This window comes from Triticum urartu, chromosome 1A, assembly GCF_056163025.1.
Source record: "Triticum urartu cultivar PI428250 chromosome 1A, HENAU_Tu73, whole genome shotgun sequence".
In the NCBI taxonomy this organism is placed as follows: Eukaryota; Viridiplantae; Streptophyta; class Magnoliopsida; order Poales; family Poaceae; genus Triticum; species Triticum urartu.
The window spans coordinates 5731789-5748269 of record NC_141873.1 but is presented as its reverse complement, the minus strand read 5'-3'; the positions used below and the strand labels follow the sequence as shown (position 1 = coordinate 5748269).

The window sequence follows — 16481 nt, the reverse complement described above, 5'->3', positions numbered from 1 at the left end:
AACTGATGGCTAATCTGAATTAGACAACACCACCATGGGTCACCACAATCTCCAGTATCCTTGCCAACGCAGGCCAGATCCACGGCACGCCACCTCCTTGCTGGCGGCACGAGCGACGATTGTGGCAATCGCTACTTGTTCACCGGCACACCCTATCCAACCCCTAGGAAGAAGAGGGAGCCCATGAGCCGCGTCAAGCCATAGTGAGCCGGCTCTCTAGGGAGAGGAGGAGGCACGTAGGCGTTGCAGCGAGGCTGCCATCTACCTAGATCGATACCACCATTGCAACTAGGACATGCATTGCGTCAAGTTACTGCCACACAAGGCTTCACGCCGTCCAAAACGCGTCATGCATGAACGTAGACCCGCCGCCGCTGCAGGCTGCGGTGGCCAGCCCGCCGGAGCTGGCCGGCAGCGGCGCGAGGGACGGGCACACGGAGGATGCCCCGAGTAAAGTGGATTGGCTTGCCTCCCATGTCGCCCACGCGGACCATGCGGCGGCAGTTTCGTTTCAGACGAGAAGGACTTGTTCTGACTTCTCACCTGTAACTAAAAATTTCTTAACGCGTGATTGTAACATATACCTGGCATTTTGTAAAAGCTTCTTAATATCCTCGCGTCTCTTGTTCCTAATACTGATGAATGAACATTACTAATCGTTATTTGTTGGAAGATGCTTAGTGTAATTATTGCTCGTCATTCGTGACATGTACAGCCAACAAACCTGCAGACCAATTAATATTTCCAATTAAGGGGTGATCGTAATATATAACTACCAAAAAGGGTAATAATGTATAGTTATCAAAAATTGTTCTCTTAATATCCTTATGTTATATGGTGGCACATGGTTACCTTAATAAATGCTCATATATTGTGATACATTTCCAGTAAAACCGTAGTGTAATAAATAATTCCATATTATTTGGCCATATATTCTTAATCTAAACAATAGTTTTACCGTTTTCATGACATAACCTTTGACACATGAAGTTTTCACTGTGTAACCCCTATGTCGAGCGTGGTATACAAGACAAAGTCACCGAGGACCTCACCCGAAGCACAATAAGCAAGACACGCAGGGGAGACTTTTCACAAGACCAAACCCGACACACTCCAGATGGAACCCATTTGGGAATGCAGCGGCTATGGGCAATATTAGGTCAGTCCCATCACACCTAGAAATACGGCATCCGCTACTCTCCAATAAATAAAATGAGAGAGCAAGAACAAGGGAGAGAGGCAATAGGTAGATGAAAAGTATTACTAATTGATTTTGTGTCGTTTCCATTGGCCATCACCTCTCAACTATATATGAGGCAGCCGGACTTCCTACACAAGAAAATAACTCAAAATCCTGTTCAAAACATCATTGTTTTACCTAACTGAGGCAAGTAAGCCTGGAGCTTCCGCGCTATGGCCCGGAACCTCATACAAAAATTGGAAGTTTACGACTTTCTCATTTAAGATAATTTGAGGGTGATTTTGGGCAATACAGATTTAGCCATTAACATAGGATTCTTTGAATTTCATAACTTCCGCATTCAACAATAAGAGACGGTCCATTGTGTATGGGTAACTTGGTTCACGCCTGCAGGGTTAAATCTATTCGAATATCTATGTCCGCGGTAATGGATGGCTTAGAGATATTGTACTTGATCATAGAATAAATTTAATCATAATTGCTAAAACTTGCGCACTCAATAAACTTGTTAGTTTCTAAGTTATATCTAGTTCAACTAATAAAAAAACCTGCCAACGAGGTAAATGCCCTATACTTGCTTCCTTGTGGGTGATGCCAAGGATGATTCAGGGTGTGGTGTTATGTTTGATGATACAAATAGATGGTTCTTATTTGATGTTTTTCCTCATACACTCTCTTACCTTATCTCTGATGGATACAAGTTGTAACATGTCTCTATAGAATGCTTAGTGCTTGTCGATAAACCCACACATAACCCTTTCCTTGAGAATGATGTATAAGTAGATAGATCTGATGTAAGTCTTGCGACTACAATTGTGTACTCACCTTGCTTTATTTATTCTCTTGATCCAGATTGCTACAGATGGTAAGACTTTGGGAATAGGTATGATGAAGAACAACATTAGCTGGTTATCCTAGGAAGATATTTGGGCAGAGATATGGACGTGATTTGCTTTTCTTTAGCCTTCTTAAGGCAATTTATTGAGCTTTACATGTCTAAGGTACATATTTGTTTTTATTGTATGACTTGTATTTTGGTTGAAAGCCTCTTATAGTATACATTTTTGTTTACATTTGGCTATTCAAAATTGTTGTTATATGTTGTTGTTGTAGATTCTTTCGCCAATTTGGTTGTGATACTTATCAATCCACCCTCGTAGAGTTTATGGTGTGACCCACACATTGTGTTTTATGGGCATCCTAGGATAGATATAATGTGGATGCTAGCAGAGGTGCTAGATCTATATATATAGTGCTAGCCCTGGGGCTAACATATTCTTTTGGGTGATTGTAACATATAACTAGCATCATGTAAAAGCTTCTAAATGTCCTTATGTATTTTGTTCCCAATGCTGATAGATAAACATTAGCCTAATTAATGGGTACATAACTACCAACAGTGTAAAATTATGTTATTGGGTGGAAGATGCTTAGTCTAATTACTGCTCGTCATTCCTGGCAAGTAGTCAACAAACCTGCAGGCCCATTAATATTTCTTGTTAACGGTTGATTGTAATAGCTAACTACAAAAAAGTGTAATTATGTATAATTATCAAACTGTTTCCTCTTAATATATATCCTTAGTTAGGTGGCAAAAGATGGTTACCTTAATAAATGCTCATCGATTGTGATACATTACCAATAATATTGCAGTGTAATAAATAATTCCTCGTTATTTGACCATATAAGCTTAATCTAAATAATAGTTGTAACATTTTTATGATATAACCTTTGACACATGAAGATCTCACTGTGTACCCCCCCCCCCCCCCCCGACGAGCATGGTATGCAATACAATGTAATCAAGGAGCCTTGCTTAGAGTGCAATAAGCAAGTCGCCCCGGGGAGACTTTTCATAAGACGAAATCCCACACACCCTAGATGGACACCATGAAGGAATGCAGCGTCCATGGGTAGCGTTAGGTCAATCCAACCACACCTAGAAACACATGATCCACTACTTTTCAATAATTAAAACAATGGAGCAAGAACAAGCGATGGAGGCAAAAATTATATGAAAAGTAGTAGATGTACTATTTTATTTTGTGTAGTTTCAATCGCCATCGCCTCTCAACTCGTCAAAACTTCTTGTATAAGAAAATAACTTTAAATCATGTCCAAAACGTCTAATTCTTACCAAATTGGCGGCATGTAATCCTGGAACCTGTGGACCAAATTTTAAAGTTGAGCACTTCCTCATTTGAGATCATTTGTGGATAATTTTAGGCAATCCAAACTGGGCAATTTGCATAGGGTTCTTTGAATTTCATTACTTCGTGTTCGACATTAAGAGAATATCGCATGGGTATGGGTAACTTGGTGCGTCCATGCAATGTTAGATCTATTCAAATAGCCTCGTCTGCGATTATTGATGGGTTAGACTTTGTACTTGATCATAGAATAACACCAACCATAATTGCTAAAACTTGCTCTCCTAATAAACTTGTTAGTTTCAAACTTATTAACTAGTTCAACTAACAAATAAACTTGCCAACAATGTAAGTGACATGGACTTACTTCCTTATGGGTGATGCAAGGGAGGATTCAAGACGTGGTGTTATGTTTGAGGATGGGAATATATGGTTCTTATGTGATCTTTTTCCTTATAGCTCTCTTGCCTTATATCTGATAGACACAAATTGTAACATTTCTCCATAGAATGCTTAGTGCATTCTGCTTAACCCACACATGCCCATTTACTTGAGATTCACACATGAGTAGATACACTCTCTAACATTATGCCAACATTATATAAATAGTCCTGTAATACTCCTGTAAACATTAGAATATATTGTGTTTGGCATTTTTGTACCATGAACTCAGTCCCTCGCATCCGGTGAGTTATCCTGGGCTGGTGTGGGGAAGTGCCCCCAAGGGGTGTGACGCTTCACCAGCCCCATCGTCAGCTGCATGGTACACGCTTCAATGATGTCCTCGTCCACACATCGTATCGCTATACCGCCGACCTAGATCAACTTCCCGGGTGAATCTATGTTGCAATTATAACTAGTGAATTTGTGAAAACTCCTCTTTGGTGAAAATATGAAAACATTAATTCCTGGGAATTGAATTTCGAATAGACACGCCAGATCGGAAAGTGGGATAGCACCCAAGCTAGTTTGCAAAGTTTGACTTTTCAAAAATCTAATACCCGAAGTAAAAAGAAATAGAGGGTGTAATAGACTATCCCGATGTAGTCTTAATTCTAGAAGAAGTTTCGGAATATTTAAAGATCATGGGATGGGGCAGGGAGACTTACCTCATTGAGATGCCCTAGGGGATGGGGCACTTGGATGATATGTACCCTGGTTGAGCCCCATCTTCTCGTGCCAAGCTCTTTCCTAATATAAGAATGCCCTCGGAATTTCGTCTATTTTATTGGTTTCCGGCAAAAAGAAACTATAATTGCGAAAACTTGACCACTTAATAAATTTGTTATTTTCTAAATTATTAAGTAGTTTGCCCAAGTTGAGCCCCATCTTCTCATGCTAATTTCAGTGTTCCCAAGAATTTTCAAGTTCACAAACCACTCAAGTATATCACCCATAGTAAACATGTGATACAAGAGTGGTTTCTAAACTTTTATGGATGAAACATCTCAGGAACCATCAAGATACAAGCTTTAATGGTAATATATGTGATGCTGGTGTTTTTGAGAACATGAACAGAACAATCCTAAAGTCTAGATGGGAGACATGAACAAAACATGCATGGCATAAAAAATGGCTCCAAAATGTTGCCTTGGCAGCAAAAATTATCCCAAATTGCTGCTTTGGCTGCAAATATGAGTCCTTTGGCTGAAAAATAATAGCATGCCAACCTATATGAGCATTTCACGCCAATAATTTTTGCACGGTCATTCTTGATGTTAACAGACGCTTTAAATTTCTTTGGACAAGCTATTTTATTTGTCATATATATGGAGCAAACCAAGATCAACATGTTTATCAAGTGATGTATATGGTCTATTGATGTATGTATGTAGCTGAGAAATGGCATGTGTGTAATCAATTCAATAGGGATGCATATGGTGAACTAATGAATGTAGATATGTATTGGAACACATGTAATTAATAGATTGGTGTCTATTCTTGTGCATGCATATGGATATTAATTTTTGAATATTGTAATCCTTGTAAATATGTTGAGTTTATTTATAACTGAGGTAAAATTTTCTAAAATATATTGAAAATAATTACTAGTAGATTGGAGGGATAAGAGCATGCCACAAGTATGTACGTTGCCTATGGCGTGTGTGTCTTTTTCACACACCACTAGTATTTGAATGCAAGTATGTTTTTAAATTTTTTGAAGAAAGCTAACGATGACGTGTGCGTATATGAAATTACTAGTGGCGTGTGGGGTACACGCCACCGGTATATTGGTGGCCAGTGGGTTGCGTGCGACACACCACAAAATAATTTGCTACCATTGACATGATATAAATGGAGACCTCCCACTCGTCTCTAATATCAAAATGTCTCGCTGCTAATAAACTATCCTGATGTGGCCATAATTCACAGAAGAAGTTTCAGAGTATTTAAAGATCATAGGATGGTATAGGGAGGCCGACCGGCTAAGTTTTTTTTACCGGTGGCGGGAGCTACTGGCACGGCTCCAGCCAATCACCTCGCACCACCGCACACTGTAGTTTATACCACATGCAGTATAACATTATTTGCTCATATTTACTAAATGTTGGTATTTCACCACCCTGGCCCATCATGTGATGTCATCCACATGCATCTATGTCAAGAATGTGACAGCTCTCTTCTCTCCTCCCTTACACAATAAATCCATACTTTTATTTCAGCTTTGCTAATTTAACTCGTCTGTATCTTTTAAACCATACTTTTATTATTGAAACTTTTTATATATATGAACGTGGCGTTCAGACCTTTAAAACAAGATCAATCTTGAATATATTTCAAACACGTTTGAATTTCAACGTTTCAATCGATTTATATCACTTCAACTATTTCAATCAGTTGAAATTCTGATTTCATTTATTTCAAAAAATATTTTGAATAATTTCAAGCGATCGTTTCAGATAAAAAATTCACAAATTATTTCACTCGGTTCAAGAATCCGGTTTCATTTTTTTCTTACAACCATTTCAATTATTTCAGCCGTACTACACTTTTTCAAAATACTATTTCATTTACTTCGGATAAGTCTCCACTATTTCAATAAGAATGAGCTAATATATTTAAATAATTTCATAACATATTTCACTTTTTCAAAATACTTTTTGTAGAAACACTATTTTGACACAAACTGATTTCACTATAAACCCTTCACCCCATTTCAAAAACACGTGTTTCACTCATTCCAAAAAATAATTTCACAAAAAATGAAAATTTCACTCATTGGTCTTGTTCTAAACAGCTCCAAACATCGTATTTACTTCAACTATTTCAAAAAATAGATTCACAAAAAATTTCACTCAATTCAAGAATCCAATTTCAGTTTTTTCTGAAAACATTTCAAAAAAAATTCAGACGTATTTCACTCACTTCAAAAATTCCACTTCTCTCTTTGAAACAATCTATTTCACAATTTTTAAATTGATTTCAATTATTTCACAGATGCATTTCTTTGTTATTTCAATTTGGAAACACATCAGTTTCGCAATTATTTCAAAAAGTAATTTCACTCTACTTTTTTCAAGAAATAGACTGCAGTTCTTTCGAAAACTATTTTTCAATAAGTGATTTCATTCATTTTAACAGACATGTTTCACTCATTTCAAAAAACCAGATTTCACTCATTCAAAAATTCATTTCACTCATTTTAACAAACATGTTTCACTCATTTCAAAAATCAGATTTCACTCATTCAAATAAACGTATTTCACTCGTTTCAAAAGTTATATTTAACTAATTTCAAAACGGTTGATTTCAATAATTTGAATGAATGATTTCACCCAATTTAACAGGCATATTTCACTAACTTAACAGATTTCACTGATCAATATATAACTGAAACGGAAATATGATTTAAATAACAAAACTCAAAATAGACAAAATATATTCAATATTGACCTTGTTTTAAAGATCTCCACGCCAGGAGTTCAAATATATAAAAAAATTCAAAATTGAATTTTTTATTTAAAAGATATAAATGATTCAAACTAACAAAGATGAAATAAAAAGATGAATTTGTTGTGTAAGAAAGGGGAGAGGCTGCACCAGTACTTTTGCTGTCATGCATGTGTATTGTTGTACGTAAGAGAGGGAGGAGCATGCATGCATCTGATTAAACAATAGTTTCTATGGGGTCCATTCACTGTATTCGGCCAGGTATAAATACTGTATAGCAAAAACTGAAAATTAATGCGTGGCAGTCACACGAATCTTGGCGTAGTCAATGGACGATGGATACCTAACCGGTAGGTACCAGCTCTGGTAAAAAGAGCTTTGCGGGAGGCCGACCTCATCCAGATGACCCAGGGCTGGGGGCCCAGCCCTTGGGTGATGTGTGTCCCAGTTGAACCACATTTGTTAGGAATAAGCCCGGGGGGGGGGGGGGGGGGGGGGGGTGCGCACTCATGTTCAAGTTTGAGTCCGTCTGCAATTTGCCGTATACGTAGCGTGGAGGAGCTGCATGTTAGTAGCGGCGGTTGGGGTCTGTTGGAGGCAGCCCCGACCTGCGCGCGGCCGGAGCTGCATGTAGTTAGTTCATGCGCTCGTTAGTTGAAAGTTCGGGTCGTGCGGCCGTTGAGAGCATGGTATGGATGCGCTGGAAGTGGACGTGTGCATGGAGTTCGGGTCGTGCGGCCGTTGAGAGCATGGTAGTGATCAGCGTGGTGGACGGGCCATGCATGCGTGTGTGAGCTTAGCGGTGTTGTGGCCGCCGGGTCGTGTGTGCGCGCACCATCCTGGGTATAAAAACCCGTTTGTACTGGTTGTAGGTGCCGGTGTGTTGCCGAGCTGAGAATGAGCTCAGGAAAGAAATCGCTGTTCCTGCGGCTTGGTGTTTGTTGCTGCAAAAAAACAAGTGTGCAGTCTTCTACCTCAGTCCGTTGCGAGAGACAAATAGGCTAGGGTTCATCCTGCGTTCTCGCCAGAGCGTTAGCCCCAACACCATTTTCTGGCCTAATCTCTTCACTAATATAAAAATGCTCTCAGAATTTCGTGTATTTTACTTGTCTATAGAATTTTTTCTCAACAGTGTTTTCTGGAAGAAAAGAAGTTCACGAGCTGTACCAATGATGACGTTTTTCTTTTGAGAATCTCAAATGACAATGTTTGGTAGGAATCGACGACAAGAGACGCTGATTAACGCCCACACGTGTGGTGGGAATGACACATGCCCTATAACACACAGATTAGACTACATCATCGCTTGCATGCATGTGAGGATTTTTTTGGATTTCCAGTTTTTAAACAGTTTTATCTCTTTAATGAAAAATGCGATTGAAGATCCGTTTTTATCATTAAATCCATCGCGACGAGATCTTCAAAACTAGATCTCATATCAATATGTTTCGACGACTTTTCAAACTTGCCATGTCTATTGCACATGAATTGCCATGGTGTTTATACTGAAGTTGCCATGATATGTTTCGGCTATTTTTTTCTACATTTAAAAGTAAATTTTAACATATTATAAAACGGGAAATTAAGAAACTAGACTTACCATGAACCATAAACTAAAATTTCCATGATACATGCACTTAAAATTGCCATGGTTCATACAAAAAATAATTTTTATGGTCAAAATACTGGAATTACCATTGTCAAAATACTAAAATTGCCATGCTATATAAACTAAAATTACCACATGACAACTTTAATGTAACACTATGGCAACTACAGTGTAAACTTTATGGCAACTTTTGGTCAAAAAAAATTTCATTGAAACATATCCACATGGGATCTAGTTTTGAGATCTCGCCGAGATTGATTTAATGGTGAAAACGGATTACTGGATTTTTAATTAGGAGATAAAGTATTTTTAGACCGAAAACCAAAAAGATTTCCGCTAGAGGCGTTTGGGTCATGTTGCTTTGTGCCACATGTGTGGGCGTTAACATTTGCTCGCGCTGCCTATAAATAAAAAGTGCTAACCGCCATGGTACATTGCAAATGTGGTTAGCTAAACCCCGAAAAAATTGCCAACAGCCATTATAAGCAATAAATAACCAGCAACCATGTACGTGCATACATAGGATGGTGAACTGGATACAAGTGCTTAGAAAACACTTGGTAGCCCGTCTGGCGACAAACGCCGGCCTCCGGCAGCACGCCGTTGCCGTCGATGACGCAGGCACTGTCATAAACTTCTGGCTGCCCATGCCCGATAATGACGATGCACCGGACAGGAAGCAGAAGCAGCGGAAGAAGCACCAGGCCGTGGTGCTCGTGCACGGCTTCGCCGGCGACGGCATTATGACGTGGGTGCTCCAGGTGAGCGCCCTCGCCAATCGTGGCTACGACGTGTACGTCCCCGACCTGGTGCACTTCGGCGGCTCCACATCGCCGTTGCCAGACCGCTCCGTGGCCTTCCAGGCACGGTGCCTTGCGGCGGCTCTACGGAAGCTTGGAGTCGGTACGGCCGACGTGGTGGGCTGGAGCTACGGCGGGTTCGTAGCATTCGAGCTGGCGGCCGTGCATCCGGACCTGGTCCGCTCCGTCGTCGCCTCCGGCAGCACCGTCAAGTACACTAGCGCCATGAGGGATGACTTGCTGAGGAGGCTCGGCTGGGCCCAATCGCTGACGGAGCTCTTGGTGCCGGAGTCGGCTGGCCAGCTCAGGTTGCTGTTCTCCAACGCCATGCACATGAAACTGTGGTTTCCGGATCGGCTTCTCAAGGACTTTCTTAAGGTACGTACTTCTCCTCTCTTGTTCGTCTTGTTAAAAGTAAGATGAACCATTCATTACGTGCTTTGTTGTTCAGGTGATGTATGTCAACCGAAAGGAGAGAGCTGAGATGATAGAAGATATAGTCGTCGGGGACACACTCCAACCAGTATTTCATCAGGTTCCTAAACGCCTCTGCTGACAGACTCCAACCAGTTTACACTTTACAATAAAGAATTCGTCTATGCATGATTGGGCAAAGATATTCTTATATCTGAATCGATGATGCTAACCATCTGATCCAATCTTAATTCTCCGACTACCGTGCAAATCACGATGAGAACCGAGAAGTCAAAAAGGATCACCGTGATAGTTTAGATTATACATATTGATTCTCACGCACTTAACGACTGACTATCGTTAGATCAACATTTTTCTCATCCTTTTACACGTGGATGAATCCTGAAGTCTGGTATATGGACAGTTGTTGAAAATTACTACAATAGAATTTTTGTTTTGAAGCACCGCCATGAGGACTGTCTATGTCTCAGCATATTGATTCTTTATGTAACTTCCTCTTTCATTATGCGGTTGCATAGTTTAGAAATTTATGTGCAAATTCAGGAGGATGTTGCAATTTTCTACAGCTAAAGCTGCACAACTTCTAGATTATGGTGACATGCATCTATCTAGCTAGGGAGAAATAGGCGAATCCGTCATTAAAGAAACAATTTTTTGGATCCCACAGTAGGTTCATTCTTTATCTCCCTGAGCAAATATTTGCTGCAAGCTTTCTCATTTTACATAATTGTGTGATTGGTTTCGGATTTCAAATTTTATGATAAGATATATACATTACATTATGTGGCAATTTGGACCGTGTTCCCTAGCGTTGGAAATTACAGCAGAACCACAAAGCTCTGTAGCACTAGAACATCTCAGTAGAAGCTCTGCGGATGAAATATTTCTTCTTTTTTATATCTACAGCCCACGTCACATGTTAGAAAATAACCATTTTTGAATTATTTGTCGTAAAAAAGTTACAGCTTGCTGCACACCAATGAAATTTGAGAAAGTGCGTTCTTTGTCCTCAAGTTCCTTGTGATTAACATTCCATTAATTTTTTCTTTGATGGGTGCAGAGCATACTCCTGTTGTGGGGTGAAAATGACAACATGTGGCCCATAGAGGATGCTGAGTGTCTGAAACAGTAAGAAAACAACTATTATCCACATGTTCCTTCAACAAATTCGTCAGACAGTACATGTACTATTGTTCTTAAATTATGGGTGCAGCAAGCTAGGCGAGAAGGCGAACCTGCGACGCATAAGCAAAGCAGGGCATCTTGTACAACTGGAGAGGCCATGTGTCTTCAACCGCAACCTCATAGAGTTCCTGGCTCATGGCAACACACGCTCCTCTTGACTCTTGAGTGCGTCATGGATCATCATGATCGCACCTAAAAGATATGTCAAACTCATTGATCATCATAGGGTGCATTTACCAGATGTCCTGACATGATAAATATTTGTATGTATACCCCAGTCTATACTCATGTATCTATACCTACTATTAAAGGGAGGTAATATTTTTGGTTTCGTCCCGCTTCGTTTGGTACCGCTTTAATTAATTTCACGTATGTTATTTGGTTTCGTTACTTGACACCCGTTTTGGCCCAACAGAGGGAGCCCATCTGACGGCACACTGTGGCCCAAGTCCGGAGAGCTGGCAAAAAATAAAATTGTCAATGGGAGGGTTCGATCTCATAACCTGCCAACCGGCCACACACAGTTTATCCAACTGATACAGCTAGAGATATGAGAGGATTTTTTTCTCCCGTTGCAACACACGGGCCTTTTTGCTAGTACCTACTAATAAAGGAAGGTTACATTTGTGGTTTCATCCGGCTATCTGTTTCTTTGTACGTCGTACGTAGGCTGTCGTGGAATTGTCACGTCAGATGTCCTAGTGTAAGGACTTAGTCGTGAGACCAACGCATCTATGTGGTAGCTTGAGAGGGGTTGAGCGGGATCGAGAGACGCAACACAAGACAAGTATTTAGACAGCTTCGGACCCCGGGAAACATCATCCGGTAATAGCCCTACATGCTGTTTGAGGCTAGGTCTCTTTATGATCACGAGAGAGTCGCCGGTAAACCGGCTCTTTGTGTCTAGCCCTAGAGATTGTTTCTTCTTACTTGTCCCTCTTTTTACGGAGCCCTGCCCCTCCTTATATATGTTGAAGGGACGGGTTACATGACTAGTCCTAATAGGATTATGATTACTCTATTACAGATGGAGTCCTAGTCTTGCTTCCTTTGTAGGAGAATATTCCTTATGTCTTCCTCTTAAGCCGGCCCACCATAACATGAGCCGGCCTTCTGGGCCTTGGGCCTTGTCATCCATCTGAAACACTCGCCGGGTCAATGAGTCTTCAGGCTCGTGAATCGTTACACCAGTGAACCGCCAGATACATGAGTCGCCAATCTTCTGGCGGGTTGCCAATGAAACACCAAGTCCGGCCGGGTCATATATCCCGCCGGGTCATATACCGCGGGATATATCCCCGACATAGGCTGAGTTCGATTTTTCGTTAGGTCACTCGGCTGGGCTTCTGGCTGGGCCTGTGTGCGTTTGTACTTTGTTGGTTGCGCAACCAATTGTGCCATAGCATACACTGAGACAATATTCCCACCTTGCTCTATTGAACCGGTTGTTACTAATTCATATACGTTCCCAGGTCGTTTCTAGTATCAACTAGCCTCCTTGGGTACTTCCAAAAAAAAAACTAGCCTCCATGGGGACCAACAAAGGAACGTGGGAATGCAAGAGAGGCTATTGAGAAGCGCCGTTGTACAGTGAGGGAGGGACTTTGCATGCATGCACCATGAAATTAAGAACTGGATTGTTGGACGACATAATTTGAAACACGACAAACCTATTGGCTTGAGACAGACGCCGTAGTCGGTTGCCACATAAATAGACGGACGGAGATGAGGAAGAAGATGCCAACTAAGACGTAGCCTGATGCCACTGATCCAGATGCTATTTTTTCCAAAACAATTCTTTAGGTAAATTTTTTTGAGAATCAACAATTCTTTAGGTTGTTGCAACATAAATCACGTATCAAAAAATATGGTTCTTACAATCTACTTACCCAATAAACACCTGGTAAGTGGGGCGGCCTGCTGGTCCAATAACACCGGACAAGCGTGGCCCGCTGGTCTAATAAAAGGCGATGACCTTACATGGAACCCAAGATGACGCTAAGGCTAATTATCTGATTAATTTGCAGTTGATTTGTATTTCTTCTAGACCTTAGTGTGCGCCTCCGGGCCGCCCGTGGCACCGTCTGGGATGCTGCACTGTTGAACGTTTTAGTGGATGGAACAACTAGTGTATTCTTTGTAGCAAATTTGCTATGCAGTGTTATACTTGCAGACAACGCTAATTTTATTTTTTAAATCCGCACCAGCACTAGAGTTTTGAGATTAATTTTACAGAAGGATTAATACACTAGTAGAAAAAGGACCATTTGTCCCGGTTATTGAACCGGGACTAAAGTGTCGTTACTAATGCCCTGGGTCTCCCGGTTCTTACATGAACCAGGACAGATGGGCCTCCACATGGCCCGTGCGGCGAGCCCAGGCAGGAGGCCCTTTGGTCCCGGTTGGTGGCACAAACCGGGACCAATAGGCATCCACGCGTCAGCAACTGGCAGGAGTTGAGGTTTTTTTTTTGAAAGAGGGTGATTTAGGGGTTTTGGGGGTTAATTTAGGTGTTTCATATATTGTGTTATCTAGCTAATTAATAGAGAGAAGTGTCCTCTCTTATCTCCGTCCTTGGTCGACGTACGCTACGTATTATAGAGAGCGCTCGACACGCTAGCTAGTAAGCAAATGAAGGAAACAGAAGATCGTCATGAACATATGCATACAGAGAGAAATGATATCGACCACCTCTCCTTCTCCGAGAGATTGGTCGAACAACAAGTTCTCGATAATCAGGAAATGAACAAATTAAGTTGCTGATATGGTGCGATAATGACCGATTTAACTTACTTCTCGAGCATTTCAGTCATGTCCGCATACTCCTTAGGATCTTTTCGGCTCGAGTCTAAGACGGTTACTAGTCCCTGCTCAAGCTTAATCTCTAGGAGAATAAAGTGGAAGCTGCGCACGCATGCATAACTCATCAATTACATTACTATAACCTGGACTAATAAGGGCAACCGAATATGCACAAGACAGTAACACTCACTTGAAGTTTTAAGGAAAGAGTATTATATCTTTGTTTTCGTTTATTACGAAAGATCGTAGCAAGTTGGCCTAGGTATTTTTGGCATGAAATTTAACCTCATTTGCATCTATGAGATTTGTGCTAATGAACCCAATATCACCGATTTGTCTTTTTCTTCAATTCGGCGATCTTCAATCTACATAATATAGTGAGGATAATTATAAATACATGCAATGAAAGAACTGACCTATATATAGAGACTTAATACAGAAGTAGTACTTACAAACAGTAGCAAGTGATCGTTGATTTATCAAGGGCATGTTGATTGAAAAACTGGAAGAACTCCTCAAATGGAACATTCAACAGTTCAATTCCAACGAGGTCATGCTCCTCTTTAACTCCCAGCATCAAACTATTCGTCTCCCCAGACTCTCTGTAGGTTTTCATGTACCAATCATGGAATCTTCGCATCATCGTTGTTAGAGATTTTACATCTTTGACGAGAGGCTTCCCATACTCGTATCTGTGTTCGTCCACCTCCAAGAAATCGTAACGTATATCGTCGGGCAGGTAATCTCCAAGATTGCTATAACCGGGCACCATCCTCGGATCATTAGCGACGATGTCGCTAGACACCTTGAGCGGGGGGCACGATTGGTCCGCTTGTTCGTCGAGCTGGGCAATTTTTTTCCCAGCTCATCGTTCAGCTAACCTTTGATCACTGATAGTACTTCTCGACCGCTTCGCTTCGGGAAATGACTTTTCAATAATGCGGTCATAGTTGGCTTTCGGCGGAGACTTTCGTGGTTTCTTCAGGGCATGCGGAGTGCGCTTCGCTTTCACCGGATCTATCTTCTCCTCCGGAGGTGGATGTTTCTTTGCTTTCACCCCTTCAAAGAATTTCGTCACTTCGGCTCGCACGATATTCCTGTTTTCCTCCTCGGTCCTCTCGTATGGTAATTTCTCTGGAGTCTTCAGAGAAGGACCGAATCTGTATTGCCTCCCGCCTCTGGCTATACTGCTAGACGCCGGAGTAGACGGAGCGGCTGCGGCTGTCTTCTTTCGTGGTTGCTTACGAGGCGGAGGAGAAGGACTACGACGCTTCGGAGCAGCCGGAGTGGCGGCGGGTCTCTTCCGCCCTTGCTGGCGAGGCGGAGAAGGAGGAGGCTGGCTGCTCGGGCGCGCCGACGCAGGTTGAGAAGGAGGCAGAGTGTCGCCACGCGCCGGAGAAGGAGGCTGAGTGCCCTGATCACTCGCCGGAGGAGGCGGAGGAGGAGGCGGAGTGCCCTGACTCGCCGGAGGAGGAGGAGGCGGAGGCGTCCAGTTCGGCAGGTTGATGGGCTCCTTCCGCCATAGGCATGGAGTCTTCAGAGAAGAACCTAGCCGAGTCTCCCCTTAACCCGTAGGGTGGTCAAGCTCGAGGTCCTCAAATCCGTCCGTTATTTGATCCACCATCACCCTAGCATATCCTTCTGGAATCGGCCGGCAGTGGTAGGTTGCGCCAGGTTCAGTAGGTAAAACAGAGCCAACAGCCGTCTTGACTTTGAATGTCATCCATTGCGTCATAAGGTGGAAATGTTGAGACTCCGTGATAGCATCCACGGGGTAGCTAGTAGGAGCCGTGAAGACAGGCTCCTGCTGAACCAGTTCGGTGGAAGCCACGCCGCTTCTCCGCTGAGATGGCGGGGTAGCTTCGGGGAAAGCTTCGGCAGGTCGTTTGCTGCGATTTGCTTCTCGTTCCTCTATCGCTAGTACCCTTGCGTGCAGCGCCTGCAGTTGGGTATGCTCCACTTCCTTCCTCCTGTCCTGGCATTTGTAACCGCCTGCGTCCGGAAACCCAGCCTTCCACGGAACGGAGCCTAGTGTGCCTCGTGTCTGTCCAGGGTGCTCAGGATTCCCGAGGGCCATTGTGAGCTCGTCGTTCTCTCTGTCTGGAATGAACGTCCCTTTCTGGGCTGCATCGATGTACTCCTGAAGCCTCGTGACTGGTATTCTCATTTTGCTCGTCCGTCCAAATGCACTTCCCTGATACAGGGTCCAAGGTTCCGCCAGCCCCGAAGAACCAAGTCCGGCAACGGTCTGGCCGCCTGAATGTCTCTGGTTTGACCCCTTTATGAAGCAGGTCATTCTCAGCCTTGGCCCACAACGGCCGAGCTTTGAGGTAGCCACCTGACCCCGTGCGATGGTGAAGCTTCTTCTTTGCAGCATTCTTGTCCCTAACCATTGGTGGATGCTAATC

General features: G+C 42.4%; 1 protein-coding gene across 1 annotated transcript; it reads left to right on the top strand.

Annotated features, from left to right (window-relative positions):
- The first annotated feature begins 9306 nt into the window (after positions 1 to 9306).
- On the top strand, positions 9307 to 11602 carry LOC125544055 (uncharacterized). The gene is made up of 4 exons (XM_048707935.2): positions 9307 to 10029; positions 10103 to 10186; positions 11147 to 11214; positions 11300 to 11602. Exons 1-4 carry the CDS (start codon positions 9376 to 9378, stop codon positions 11427 to 11429), a joined length of 936 nt encoding a protein of 311 aa, XP_048563892.1. The 5' UTR covers positions 9307 to 9375; the 3' UTR covers positions 11430 to 11602.
- The last annotated feature ends 4879 nt before the right edge of the window (positions 11603 to 16481 follow it).